This window comes from Anopheles aquasalis, chromosome 3, assembly GCF_943734665.1.
Source record: "Anopheles aquasalis chromosome 3, idAnoAquaMG_Q_19, whole genome shotgun sequence".
NCBI classification, from domain to species: Eukaryota; Metazoa; Arthropoda; class Insecta; order Diptera; family Culicidae; genus Anopheles; species Anopheles aquasalis.
Window position 1 is genome coordinate 41454064 of NC_064878.1, and position 12500 is coordinate 41466563.

General features: G+C 48.3%; 2 protein-coding genes across 8 annotated transcripts in view; one reads left to right on the plus strand and one right to left on the minus strand.

Moving 5' to 3' along the window:
• LOC126577325 (ras-like GTP-binding protein Rho1) overlaps positions 1-10614 on the plus strand; it is a 15288-nt gene extending 4674 nt beyond the window's left edge. For all 6 annotated transcript variants that reach the window (XM_050238847.1, XM_050238848.1, XM_050238851.1 and 3 more), the window contains 4 exons: positions 462-622; positions 7465-7614; positions 8028-8108; positions 8201-10614. In XM_050238847.1, the coding sequence (XP_050094804.1) occupies positions 462-622; positions 7465-7614; positions 8028-8108; positions 8201-8392 (584 nt within the window). In that variant the 3' untranslated portion in view covers positions 8393-10614. The remainder of the gene's footprint in view (positions 1-461; positions 623-7464; positions 7615-8027; positions 8109-8200) is intronic.
• Positions 10615-12288: 1674 nt separating this feature from the next.
• The window catches only part of LOC126577324 (ubiquitin-conjugating enzyme E2 H-like), a 3925-nt gene continuing 3713 nt past the window's right edge, over positions 12289-12500 (minus strand). For both annotated transcript variants that reach the window (XM_050238845.1, XM_050238844.1), the window contains exon 2: positions 12289-12500. This exon is cut by the window's right edge and continues 2533 nt beyond it. The gene's annotated coding sequence lies outside the window, so the exon portion shown is untranslated.

Below are 12500 nucleotides of genomic sequence, written 5' to 3' on the forward strand. Positions count from 1 at the left end.
ACCTATTTGCACAAAAATGCAACATTCACGGTTTTATGCTGCTACCCATCGAAATGTATGAACCCTTCTTCGAAACCGACAACCCGTCCGACGTACCGACGCTTCCAACGATGATGATGATGATGATGATGATGACGACGTTTGCGCACGTTGATGCGTTTGTGTGCGTTTCGTCATCGCAACCCCACCCCACCGCTTGCTCGGATCTCAATGGGCTCGTTCCGTCTCGCTCTGTCGCGCGCGCTGTGTTGAACTGTTGCTTTTTTTTCGGTTGAAAATATTTTGTTGGAATATTCTTCACGGCACCGACCCAACCCGCTTCTTGAACGCGCGATTCCCATTCCGGCCATCGATCGTGCGCGGGCATGTGTAACCATCACCACCATCCCGTGTGTGCTGTGCTGCTTGGATGATCCTGTTGTCCGTTTGTTCGCGATTCGCGTCCTGGAAACCGTCCACAGAACCGATGGCTGCTATCAGGAAAAAGCTGGTAATCGTTGGCGATGGTGCCTGCGGTAAGACGTGCCTGCTGATCGTCTTCAGCAAGGATCAGTTCCCGGAGGTGTACGTCCCGACCGTGTTCGAGAACTACGTCGCCGACATCGAAGTAGACGGCAAGCAGGTGAGTCCGTCCGTCCGTCCGACCGTCGTCCCCCCAGGCCTGCTATGTTGCTTGGTGGTGCGCTCCAATCCCCGATGATCATGTGACGGTAGAACGAAGTGATGAGCGAGAGCGAGAACTCAAGCTGCTTGTTGCTATCCGCCGCCCCATCGTCATCGTCGCCACCGAAGATGCTGGAGAGAGGAATGACCGGGGGGAGGGTGTGCATAAAAAAGGGGTCGTCTCGACGATGACAGCATGCGAGAGCAGCAGTAGAAGAAGGAAGAGAACAGGACAGGAGCCAGCGGTTGGTTCGCATTTTTCGTTCATTAGATGGACAAAGAAACTCGCGCGTGGATTGCCGCCGTTTGTGCACGTCTGCTTCTGACGTGCTCCTCTGTCCCGTGTGAGACAAGGTGGTCATCACTTCCGCTGTTTCATTGTCTTTTTGAATGTTGAATTTATGGAAACGGACATTCGTGCGATGCGAGTCCGCAAATGGTTTCCGTTACAATGTTGCGCGCTCCCATCATGATGTTTATAAAGTATCCGTCCTCTATGTCTTCCAGTGTAGAAAGTATAGAAGGTTTGCTGCCTGGAATGTCACATCAATCCGCTGTTGAAAGTGGTAAAAATATGGAATCGAACCAGCGTTTTAAAATATGAATCCTTTGCCCCAGCTTCTCATCTTTCAACCTCAATCAGAGCGTAACACGAAAACAAACGGCTGGCCGCTTTACTGCCCTCCGCTGAAGCACCGCAGCACCGGTGCCGATGGAGAGTGTGTGCAAATTGAGCAGAAAATACAGAAGAAGAAGAAGAAGAAGAAGAAGCGCAGCAGCAGCAGCAGTAGCAACCCCAGTGCCGGTTCCAGGTCTCGCGAACCGCTTCCTGCTCCAACCAACTGCTTCTCAATTCAACATTCCTCGTTTCAGCGCAACAGACACACTCGTCGCGCACACCGTGGTTCACATACACGCCACGCACAGCAAAAGAAGAACTCCTCATTTGTCATAAGGGAATTATGTGGGGAGAGCTGGGGGCACTCCACCACCAGTGCGGCGCCTCTGGCCGGGATGGTTGTATGATGGCATGGTGAAAAAGGAAAGCGGGCCAGCAACACGTTCATAAACAAGTAGCCAGTCAGCCAGCCAGGCAGCCAGTTGGCAGCTTTAACGAACACACAGGAGGTCGCCCAAATCCGGTGGAGCAACGGTGGATTGCTGCTGGCCGCGCCCGGGCGTGCAATCTTGACCTGATCCCATCCCCCTTCCATCCATCCCTTTGAGCCGTTGCTGGTTCGTCTTTCATCAAAAGTTATGTTGTTTGTTGTGTTGACGACGAGGATGGATGATGGAGTAAAAGGGGGGGAGGGGGGCCGCTGGAACGCTCTTGAGAATAAGATTCTCTTTCGCAGCAGAACATTCGCACATAAACAGCGTAATTTGCCGGCAGTGTTTCGAAGCGGCCATTTTAACGTTCTCCACCAATCCGTTTGGAGAGAGAGTGAGAGTTGCAAGAATGAGTTTGCGGTTTAGCCTCCAATCCGGTACGGCGTTGGCCAGCGGGTGTTGCAGTAGATGCTTTAAAGCACGATTTAAAATCGTTTAAATGAGAGTAGAATTACCGGGCGGGGGGAGAGTTACGGAGCGTTTTGCATTTGTGAATGAGCAAGATCAATTTGCCAAACGATCTTTCGGACTGTGATGGAGAGCTAATTGAATTGAAGACAATTTAGGTTCATGAATTTCCCATTCCCATCTTAAAAAGGAAGGAGGAATCTCATGAAATGTCTAATCGGATAGAAATAGAACTCGATTTCATCGAGTGTGTCCATCGGCGAAATTATGTGGCCCCATTTCTCTAGCTCCATTATCAACGATTATTATTATTATCACACTTCGGGTTCTTCCTGTTACTCACAGATGTTTGGGTTCGGGACGAGGGAAAACTGAGAAGTGATGTGCTGGTCTGATTCTATTTATCGCACAAACGAATAGCCACGTTTAGTTCCATTAATGCTTTCGCATATGACGATCGGATTTATGGGGAGCAGCCCTCATTGCGAAAGAAGCGCAAATATTGGCGACATCTCGGGGGTTGTGATAGAGGAGGTGGATCAATTTGTTGGGAATGACGCTGATGACGCTCAAACCGTTGAGAGACAGTCAGAGTCCGCGCTGTGTAGCTCCGTTTGTAGTGTGTTGGCAGAATGCCCACAATGTCTGTGCGATTGGACGAATTGACGCATACGCTTATGGTATTTTAATTTTAATGAATTACAGTCTGGCGAAACACGTGATGAATGAATTTTGAATTAAGTGGGAAGATTGAGAGATAGACAGAAGGAGGGAGAGTGTTCTTTTGGCACATGCTCGCTTTTGCTGTTGATGAAGCGACCGGAAACGTACTCTAGAGCGTGTATTTTATGGGGGCTTCAAGGGCCCTTCCCAGCCCAGGTTGTCTGTCCTTTTGAAAACTGTTGAATTTAAGGAACTTGGGGAAGACCAACAGCAGAGCAGAAGTAGACGAGCCTGTTCGTTGTTTACTTTATGCGTCTCGAGCGTCTTCATCAAAGATTAGCGCACAGACCAAAGCAAAACCAAAAAAATCGCTCATAAATATTGGCAGCATATTGGCGTTCATAAATAGAAATGTTGGTTCGACAGCGAGAGAGAGAGAGAGAGATTAAATAAGAGAGGGAAAGACATTCAAAAAGGAAAAAGGAAGGAAATGATGTGTTGAAGGAAGAAAAACATTGCAGAAGAGGAGGGGGTCTGCTTGGAATTGATGGGTTTGCTTGCGACGTTTGACAAAAATACCTCAGATAAAAGGAGAGAAACGCGGGTGCAACAAAGGAAGAGAGCAGCGCAGAGAAGACTCAAGAGGAAGTGTATTTCTGGAAACGCGATTCCTTTCCGCTCCCCAATTTGTGCCTCGGATGCGCTCTGTGAGTCTGTGATACCTGAGCGGCGCAAATGATGTAGCCACGAAATGTATTCAATCGGCCACCGGGGGGTAGGTTTGTGTCCATCGCCATTCTGTTCCAGCGAAGAAGGAGAGAACTTCTTGCAAACACAACGACGTTTGTAGCACATTCCATTGGAGGGGTTCGCATACGAATCACAGTCACGCGGTCCAAATGAAGTGCCGAGTAGCGTAGCGGGACGCAGTAGTAGAGAACGCGCCCTCTCTAGAGAGCGAGAGAGCCAACGGACATGCCATTCGGATGTGTAAGCAATATCCCGCCGCTGCGCTACGGCCGGCCATGTCAATCAAAATCCTTCCTCCGTTTCATTCGCATATAAAGTTCACGCTCGAGACTCTACGACCGGGCGCAACCGGTAAAGTCGCCTCAGCGCAGCTCGCATGCTTAACCTTCAGATAGGGGTTCAAATTTCTGCCCAGCGATCTGGGCGCTCAACGGAGAGTGTACGCGGGAGGGGGTGGGGGGGGGGGGGGATTCAATTCTGGAAGTGGAACATGAATGTTGCCAACCGTGGGTTTTTTTTATGGAAAACACAACTTAATCCATCGTCCGCCACCATCGAAGCATCGATTCGAGCGTATGCTGCTCCCATACAGAGCTACCGAGAAGAAACTGCTTCCTTAAGCTGCTGTAAAATACGAAGAAAACGCTGACTGCGAGAGCAAGCAGCAGCAGACAGGATCATCATCCTCACGGGGCGGGAACGATCATCCTGTTCCTGTTGTGCCATCGTCATCGCGATCGACAGAAACCGGCTTCTGCGGCGCAAACGTGCTCTCGTGTGTGCGTTCGGTGCGCTGGAATAGTTGAAATTCCTGATCCATTAGGTCATAGGATTCTACTCGCCCCAAACGGCCAATGGCGCTGGGCTTCCTACAGTTAACAAGATCCGATGTTGTTCGCGTTTAGTATAAACCACCCCCCAGAAACCAGTTATCGATCACTTTGATGCTCCTTCGGGAGAAGATGGTACGGCTGCTCATAATTGTGCAAGCAGCATAGCAGCACTATCAGCATCGCGCATACCAGGAAAAGGAAAGCACAATGCTGCTCATTAGTCATCGGATAATCGAGTTGAAAAAGTCCTGTTCCGGTGGGTCTGGTATTGAGTTTCAGTCCTAAGGAGTATTTTTAGATTTCTTTCAACTCCCGCAAGCTCCTTGGCCGAACGGGGATCGGTTCTGGATTGTGTTTTTGGAGAGCACGAGGTTGTTTAATACATCGATTAATGAAGAGTCTTTTTTACATGTCACTGGAAGGGGAATGGAAAGTTAATATCTTTAAATGGCACCGTTTGTCGTCCAAGAAAAGGTTCATATAAGCCCGTTGTTTGCGAGACCGCGTGAGAGCACACAACCGTTATCGATTGTTTAATACAATTTGCAATGACGCCATCGATCGCGTTCCACGAGCGCCGCTCTCCTTCGTGTGAGAAAAATATCGCCCATCGATGAGGAGGCTACTATTTGGCAACGTTCCATGTCCTCGGGTTTTCCTATTGATCTTATTATTAATATGTAATCTATTTAATGGCTCAATCGATAACGCGCGGTGGCTATTATGTGTTGTCGCGTGTCGAGTGATTCAACGACAATTCTGGCGATCTTTTCTCAAGTAGATCGCACTGTTGAATGGAAGTTTATTCTGTTGATGATCAGCTCTCTACTATATTACGTCATCACACGACGTAGATCACATCACATCATGGTTTGAAGGTTGCAGCTGGTGCCTTATTATGTCCACAATGCTCCTCCGGTCTGGTCAGGTTGAATCATCAACCATCCATCCGTCCGTCCGTCCTCTCCCATCACATTGCGGTGGTGATGGCGACCCCGGATACGGATGGATCCGTTGGCGTCACGCTGCTCGCACCAGAAGTGTGTTCGAGATGCTCAGATGTGGTTTCAAAAAATGGAATTCCGTTGGAATTGGATGTAGCATGCTGTAGCAAGCCACTAAGCTGTAACATCGCCCAGAATGTATTATCAGTGAGAAAACTGTACTTTTGCGAAAGAGAGTACATACGATCGGACTAGCAGAGGATCGAGGATCGTTGTTGTACTTGAATTCCCTCCCGTTCTGTTTGCGAACCTATGCCTGCAATGCGATGCGATCTTCGTGGCCCAGAGCGCGATCTCATCATTGCATTCACCACAATCGAGCATCCAGCTTCCATTGTTTAGTACCGTTTTTTAATCACCAACTCCCCCTCCCGCCTTCCAGAGGGTTGTACTGTGTTGTACGCCATTGGTCTATGGATGAAAATTGCTAATGATTCTCCCATCATAATCATCATCATCAGCAGCAGCTTGATTGAGCTTTCCCTCGCACAGAGTGCGTTATTCCCTCGTGATTTCTTGGCCATGCATCGCCTGGCGGGTGCACCAGGAAGTCTTTTCTTATCATCGATAAAAAAAGAAGAGAAGCGCTACACTCCCGGTAGTGTAGTGTTTACAGTACTGGCGGCACTGGCGGGGCCAATACTGGCACTAGCGCCTAGCTGCTACTACTACTGCTGTGCGCTTGTTGTGCCATACGGATTGTTTATAATGAGTAACACGGCGGAAACCCTTTTGCTATCTTACACACTCCAGTCCAGTCCCTCGATTGTGACAAACGAAGAGGGAGCGAATTTTGTTTTAATCATTCCCGTCCCGTCCCGTCCGGTCCGGTGTCATCGTGGCGTGGCATGGTACCGTCATATCGTCGTTTTCTTCGAACTAACCACAATAATACTCCAGCGCCTGACTGGCGCTTCAACAATCGGTTGAGCCATCGTCTTTCGCTTAATATGGGAATCATTGCTTTGCCATTCCGGGTGGAATGAAGAGCCTCGACACCCGATTCACCGATGGCAATGTCTGTAATCTAGTTGAGGCAGAGCGCAGAGCAGCCGGAGAAGAAGGGGAGGGACACCAAGTCACACGAACCCGCACCGTCGTCGTCGTCGTCGAGGTCACCACCACCTCGGGACCACACTCTCTGTTCAGAAGGCACCACAGATAAGCGAAAAGGAGGGTAAAAGATAGCTGCTTCGAGGCGGGGGTGCCGTCGCGGAGGTGGATAATGAATGAGATTACACTCCAACGACAGCGGGCGGGCGCATATGTGGAAAGCGGCTGGGGTTTGGTGTGGTGCTTGTGGGCACGTCGGCCAACGAGATCCGGGTGCCAGCTGTTGGAAACCCCTGGCTGAGGGGAAAGAGTCCGCGGGTGTGTTTATTGAAGCGGAGCAGCGGAAAGGTGTGAAGAATTTATATCACTGCAGCACACGACGTCGTCGTCGTCGGTGGTGGACAACGACTTTGGTCAAACTCCAATGCCTTCTTCTCGATAAGAAAGTTAGCAGCAGTACCACAGCTCTGCCGCGCACATCAGCCACGCCGTAGAAGGCTTCCTCGTTGGGCATTAGAACGTAGAAGCTCGATGGTGGTTGTGCCTACGTGTGGTTGCGATGGTTCACCTATCTACGGGAAGAACTTGGCGAGAAGAAGGTCACGGTGTTTTGGCGAAAACGTGTGACGCGAAGGGGCGGTCCTTCCTTTTGTCCATTCGATGAAAATGCGAGTCGTTCGTCTAGAGCAGCAGCAACACTATAAGCTTTGTGTTTATTCAATTTCTCAATCTTAATTCTAGTTCAAAATGGAACAAGAAAGGTGATGCTAACCAGAAAGCTGGTTTCTGTTTTTAGATAGCTAGTCTCTGGTTACTTATAAGATTCTGGAGAAACTTCCATTTTGGAGATCATTTCATTGTCTCCATTCCAGTAGTAATTAAACCAATTTCAAACAACAGAAGAGAATAGCGCCTAAAACACGTTTCCGTATCCACATGACTAAATCGTTAATTTCCCTTCTGTATGTTTTTTTTTTTAGGTTGAGCTGGCACTATGGGATACGGCTGGACAGGAAGACTACGATAGACTGAGGCCGCTGAGCTATCCGGATACCGACGTGATCCTGATGTGTTTCTCGGTGGACTCGCCCGATTCGTTGGAGAACATCCCGGAGAAATGGACCCCTGAGGTAGGCGAAAAATCAGAAAAAGGATTCGAAATCCCTCACGCCGCATAAGGCGTGGCTGGGGCGCGTGCGCGTTCGGATCAGATTCCCAAACCACCACCATCAGTGAGAGTGTGCGATCAGTGGTTGGTTGTTGCGTCGGTTGTTATCAGCGAAGCAAACGCTACCAAACGCTAACATCCGCTGGCCGTGAGTCATGTGTACAACATGCCTATCTCCCTTTCCTCCCCGCTTTATACCGCTGTCGTCATCATCTGCAAACGACGGCGCCGGCGGCGGGGTATGATGAGTCACATAGTTTGGCCTCTCTGGCTTTTTGAGATGGTGGACAATCTCTCTGCTAGATTTTGATACTGATTGATATTTCCATTCTAATGATATAACCGTTTTTGTTTACCCTTTGCTCTCTCCGGCAGGTCAAACACTTCTGTCCCAACGTACCCATCATCTTAGTCGGAAACAAGAAAGATCTCCGAAATGATCCTCACACAATCAAGGTTCGTATTGGCCGCACTGGGCTCTGGGAGATGGATGGGGTTCTAATAATGGTTGCCCCCGTGCGTACGTTCTTCGTTCTCTCTTTTTGTAGGAATTGGCCAAAATGAAGCAAGAGCCCGTGAAGCCACAGGAGGGGCGTGCAATGGCGGAGAAGATAAACGCGTTCGCTTACTTGGAGTGTTCCGCCAAGTCAAAGGAAGGTGTGCGCGAGGTGTTCGAAACTGCCACGAGAGCGGCGTTACAAGTGAAAAAGAAGAAGAAGAGTAAATGTGTTCTGCTCTAAAAGAGTCAACACAATAGACACACAAACATACATACACACATATATACACACATACCACATGCCAGCAAAAAGAAGAAGATGAAAAAAAAAATCAACAACCACACACCACCATCCGCGCTCTGCTGCAATTCTCTTCATCTCCACCACCACCACCACCAACACCACATCGCGGACGGCTGACGACGGATGGGTGGAATCATCCTTTCCTTCTACTCCGTGGCCTCCTCCCCAACTGGTGGTGAGCCAGGAAAAGGATCCGTTTGCGACAACAACCTCCATTTCTTGAATGGTGGGACGGTGAGCTCGCGATACCACCACCATGAACCAGAGAGAGAGAGAGAGCGACCCGGCATGATTGATGAATGGGTTGGAGGAGTGCCGAAAACTACTGGACACAAAAAAAAACGATGAGAGTAAATACTATCACCACCACCACACCCACGCACCAACCATACCAAGATACCATCATCAGCAACAGCAGCAGCAGCAGCAGCACCGGCTCGCTGGCACGCTTCCTCCATTCTTCGTACACGATGACTAATTCGGGGCTCAATGATAGCGATGAGTGCCGAGTGCCCGCGGAAAGACACGGATAGTAATGCCCCGGCAATCTCGGCAGCAGCAGCGACACAGGATGAAAGAAGGGGACTTTTCTACACATACGGAAACAACACATTCATTTTTTAAACAATACATGCGAATTGCGATTTTTCATCTTTTACATACCGCGTGAGGACAAAAAAAAAGGAAAACGCTTTCAGGGCTTTCAGGGCGTCAGCTAAGGCGCAGATTGTATGGTGGCATCATCCATCGTCCATCGGTGGCTGTCGCTTCTTTGGCTCCCCTTTTTCTTCATCAAATTAGCTTTCGTATATCCACTTCCGATCAGAGGAGAAAGGCATTAGAAGTATGCGGCAGATTGAGGGCCTTGCTCCGTCAATGGTGGATCGTAGCAGCCAAAATCCAAACTCGAGATCGCCTATTAATGATGCGAGTGACTACGCCGGCTGACTGAATGGATGGTTGAGGGGGTCTTCACTAAAGGCCATGTCGCAATATTGAACTGCAGCAGTATCATCTTTGAAAATCCCCGTCGAGGATCAGTAAATGCACAGAACACATAAGCGCTCTCGGTTTCTGGGTTGAACAGGAATACCGTATCTTTTTGTTGTTTACGGTACTCTATAAGTTTCTCATATTTGGTTCCATTCCTTTTCCTTCTTTTTTTTTATCATCCTCACTTTCACAACAACAACATAAAAAACAACAAATGAATGTTTCCATACAAATGAGATGATTACGTGCGCATGTGGCATCTATTAGATGTGTTTTTTTTATTATTAACTATTTGATAAGCGATAAATTGGATGTTGGGTTTTTGGAGAGTAGAAACAGCAGCAGCAGTAGCAGCACCCGCAACACAGTAACAACAACAAAGGCTGCGAAAGCAAGAGCAAGCAGCAAAAGAAAACAGCAAAGGAAATTCAGCCAATTGCAAATCACACCCTCATTCGATAAGGAAGAAGGAGCGACCACACAAAGTAGTACAGCGATGCGATAAAGGAAGAGACGATCGAACGAGGATCGAACTAGGCGCGGGCGGACAGTAGACTCAGAGCGGGAATTCGCATAACACGAAAGAAGAACACTTATACACACGTTGCGCACATCAGATAAGTTAACTAGCTATCATCGAAACCAACAACACAACTCCACTACTCTCCACTCAGCGAACCGGTGGAGCGATGCGTGCCCCAGTCGTTGTGTGCCGGTGGTGGAGTGGCCTTTATCATCTCCTCCCCCTTTTGGTTCATTTTTTTTCTACAACGGTGACGATTTCTAGTGTGGATCGTACTTCAGCGTGTTCTGTGTGGTGTGTCATGCGGGTTTAAAGAGAATAGATCCTTTGCCTCAATCAACTACAGAGGGAGGAACGAACGGTGGTGGTCAAATGTGACTGCCAACGGAAAGAGGAACAACACAGAGAAAACACGGAACGAAGACGGAAAGAGGGGGCATAAGTTGAAAAGAGCAACGGGGGCTGAAAAGGATGGAAAAAGGATGTTGTGGGGCAAGTTTAGGCTAGTATAGAGTAACACAGATTAGGTGGAGAGAAAGTGCAGAGGATGCCGATGGGAATGAGAGACAGAGAGAGAGCGAGAGTCAGAATTTTAAAAAAATAATGCAGAAGAATAAATTCTAACCAATGATGATAAATCGAATTGTAAACTAAAGAAATATCGCTCGAAAACACACCACACCACACCACACCTCACCTCCCGATACGATCCGATCCGCTCTGATCGACTGGGGTGGTGCATTCCCCCCGTTTTGTAACGAACTTACAATGCCCTCCGATGTTGCTGGAAATAGCTTTCCATTCTGTTGGTTCCCTGTCTGTCACTCTTCGTTTGTTTCGTTCGGTTCCATGGTTGCAAGGGTAGTGAGGCCCGGCCTGTTATCTATGCTCTATCGATATCGTGTACTGTTGCGGTGGAGCCCTTTGAGGACGACAAAGGATCGAAGCTAAAAGGTAAGCGAGTTAGCACAATCGAGCCTACTGTGACTAGACAGCATACTCAGTGATGTTTTATTGTATTTTCTCTTTTAGAAAAGAAACCTTTTGTATCGAATGATGGTGCTCCCCGTTACCTCGTAGCGCACATATTGTCCCCGCATTTTCTTCGGCTGGATGGATGCAGAGAGGGGAGATAAAATTGGGTGCGCAACAGGAGTGTGTGATTTGATGAGAGAGACGGTTCAACTTCTCATTGTCGTCGCTTGTTACTGTTTGTGTTGTGTTGCCTATCGCGCTGCTAGTGCTGCTGCTGGAACATTAATATTACTCCATTTCGTTGTGATGTGTCTCTGTTGTTCTGCTGCGTGCTGCTGTAGGATGCGAGATGTGTTTGTTCCAAGGTGATCCTAGGCAGCTGATTCCCGTACTACGTTTGTTCTGGTTGGTGTTTAGCAGCAGGAAGAGGAACGCACTCTTTGTGTGTCCTGTATGTCCTTGTGTGTGCATGTGTATGTGTGAGAAAAAGGTGTGTTTAAGCAGAGAGTATGCGGAATAGAAAAGTAAAACACAGAGGTACTTGAAGAAAGCTGCTTCAAGCTATTCAACCTCTACTTTCCAAGAACCATCACCGAGCAGAAAACGGAGCTAGTTGGCAACATCTCGGTGATCAAATTATCACCAGCGGGTCACAGTAATGTACACCTCCTCCGCTGACTTTGAGTCGAATTTGGCTAGCGATTTTCTTCTTATGACTTATTTGTATCTTTGTAGACACAGAATCAGAGCCATCCAGAGCTCTTGCAATGTATACAGTTCAAGATTGATCGATTGCTAGATGAAGCAGATGATGGAACGTTTACAGATTTTGAAAGGCATTCGTTTGTGTTAATGCACAAGGAACACGGACTGAAAAGCCCGACTAGCGCCGATGATACCGTTGAATCAACATTTGTATTCCTTTTCCTCCGAACCTATGTAGCCTATCATTTCCTCTCTCTCGGGGCGCTCTATTGACTACTATCGTGCGTGCGCTATTGTGTTGTTGTGCTGCTTGTTGTGCTACGACACTCCGGAGAGCTTGTTAGCTAGGAAACGGTTTAATGAAATTTATGGGATTTCCTCCTGTCCTCTCTGCCATAAGGATTCGGGGGAAGGATTTTATTTGGTTTTCTGTGGAAATTTTTGGGTCCATTGCCACCAAACGCGAGCGAGCTCTGTAGCCCGGCGCATGGTGTGCGGTGTGATGGAAACCGAAGAATCGAAAGGGCTAGGACACAGTGGAAGCTGTTACGGGGTAACCGTTAGCGAAGAGATGTTCGTAGTCGAAATGGTCGAGGGGGGAGGGGGGCAGTAGCATTTTTATTAAGATATCGAACCCATATATATATATATTTATCGTACTTTGTAGGGTTACATTTGCGTACACGCTTAGGTTTACGATTCTCATTGGAAGCAAATCGAGAGGATAATAGGTCGCGTTGGAGGAGCATTGATGGTGGTGGGTTTTCTCGCGCTCTCCCTCTCGTGAGAAGCGATTTGGAATCGAAAGGGGGAACTCGCGGTTCTCGTCATTTGGGGCAGAGAATCACT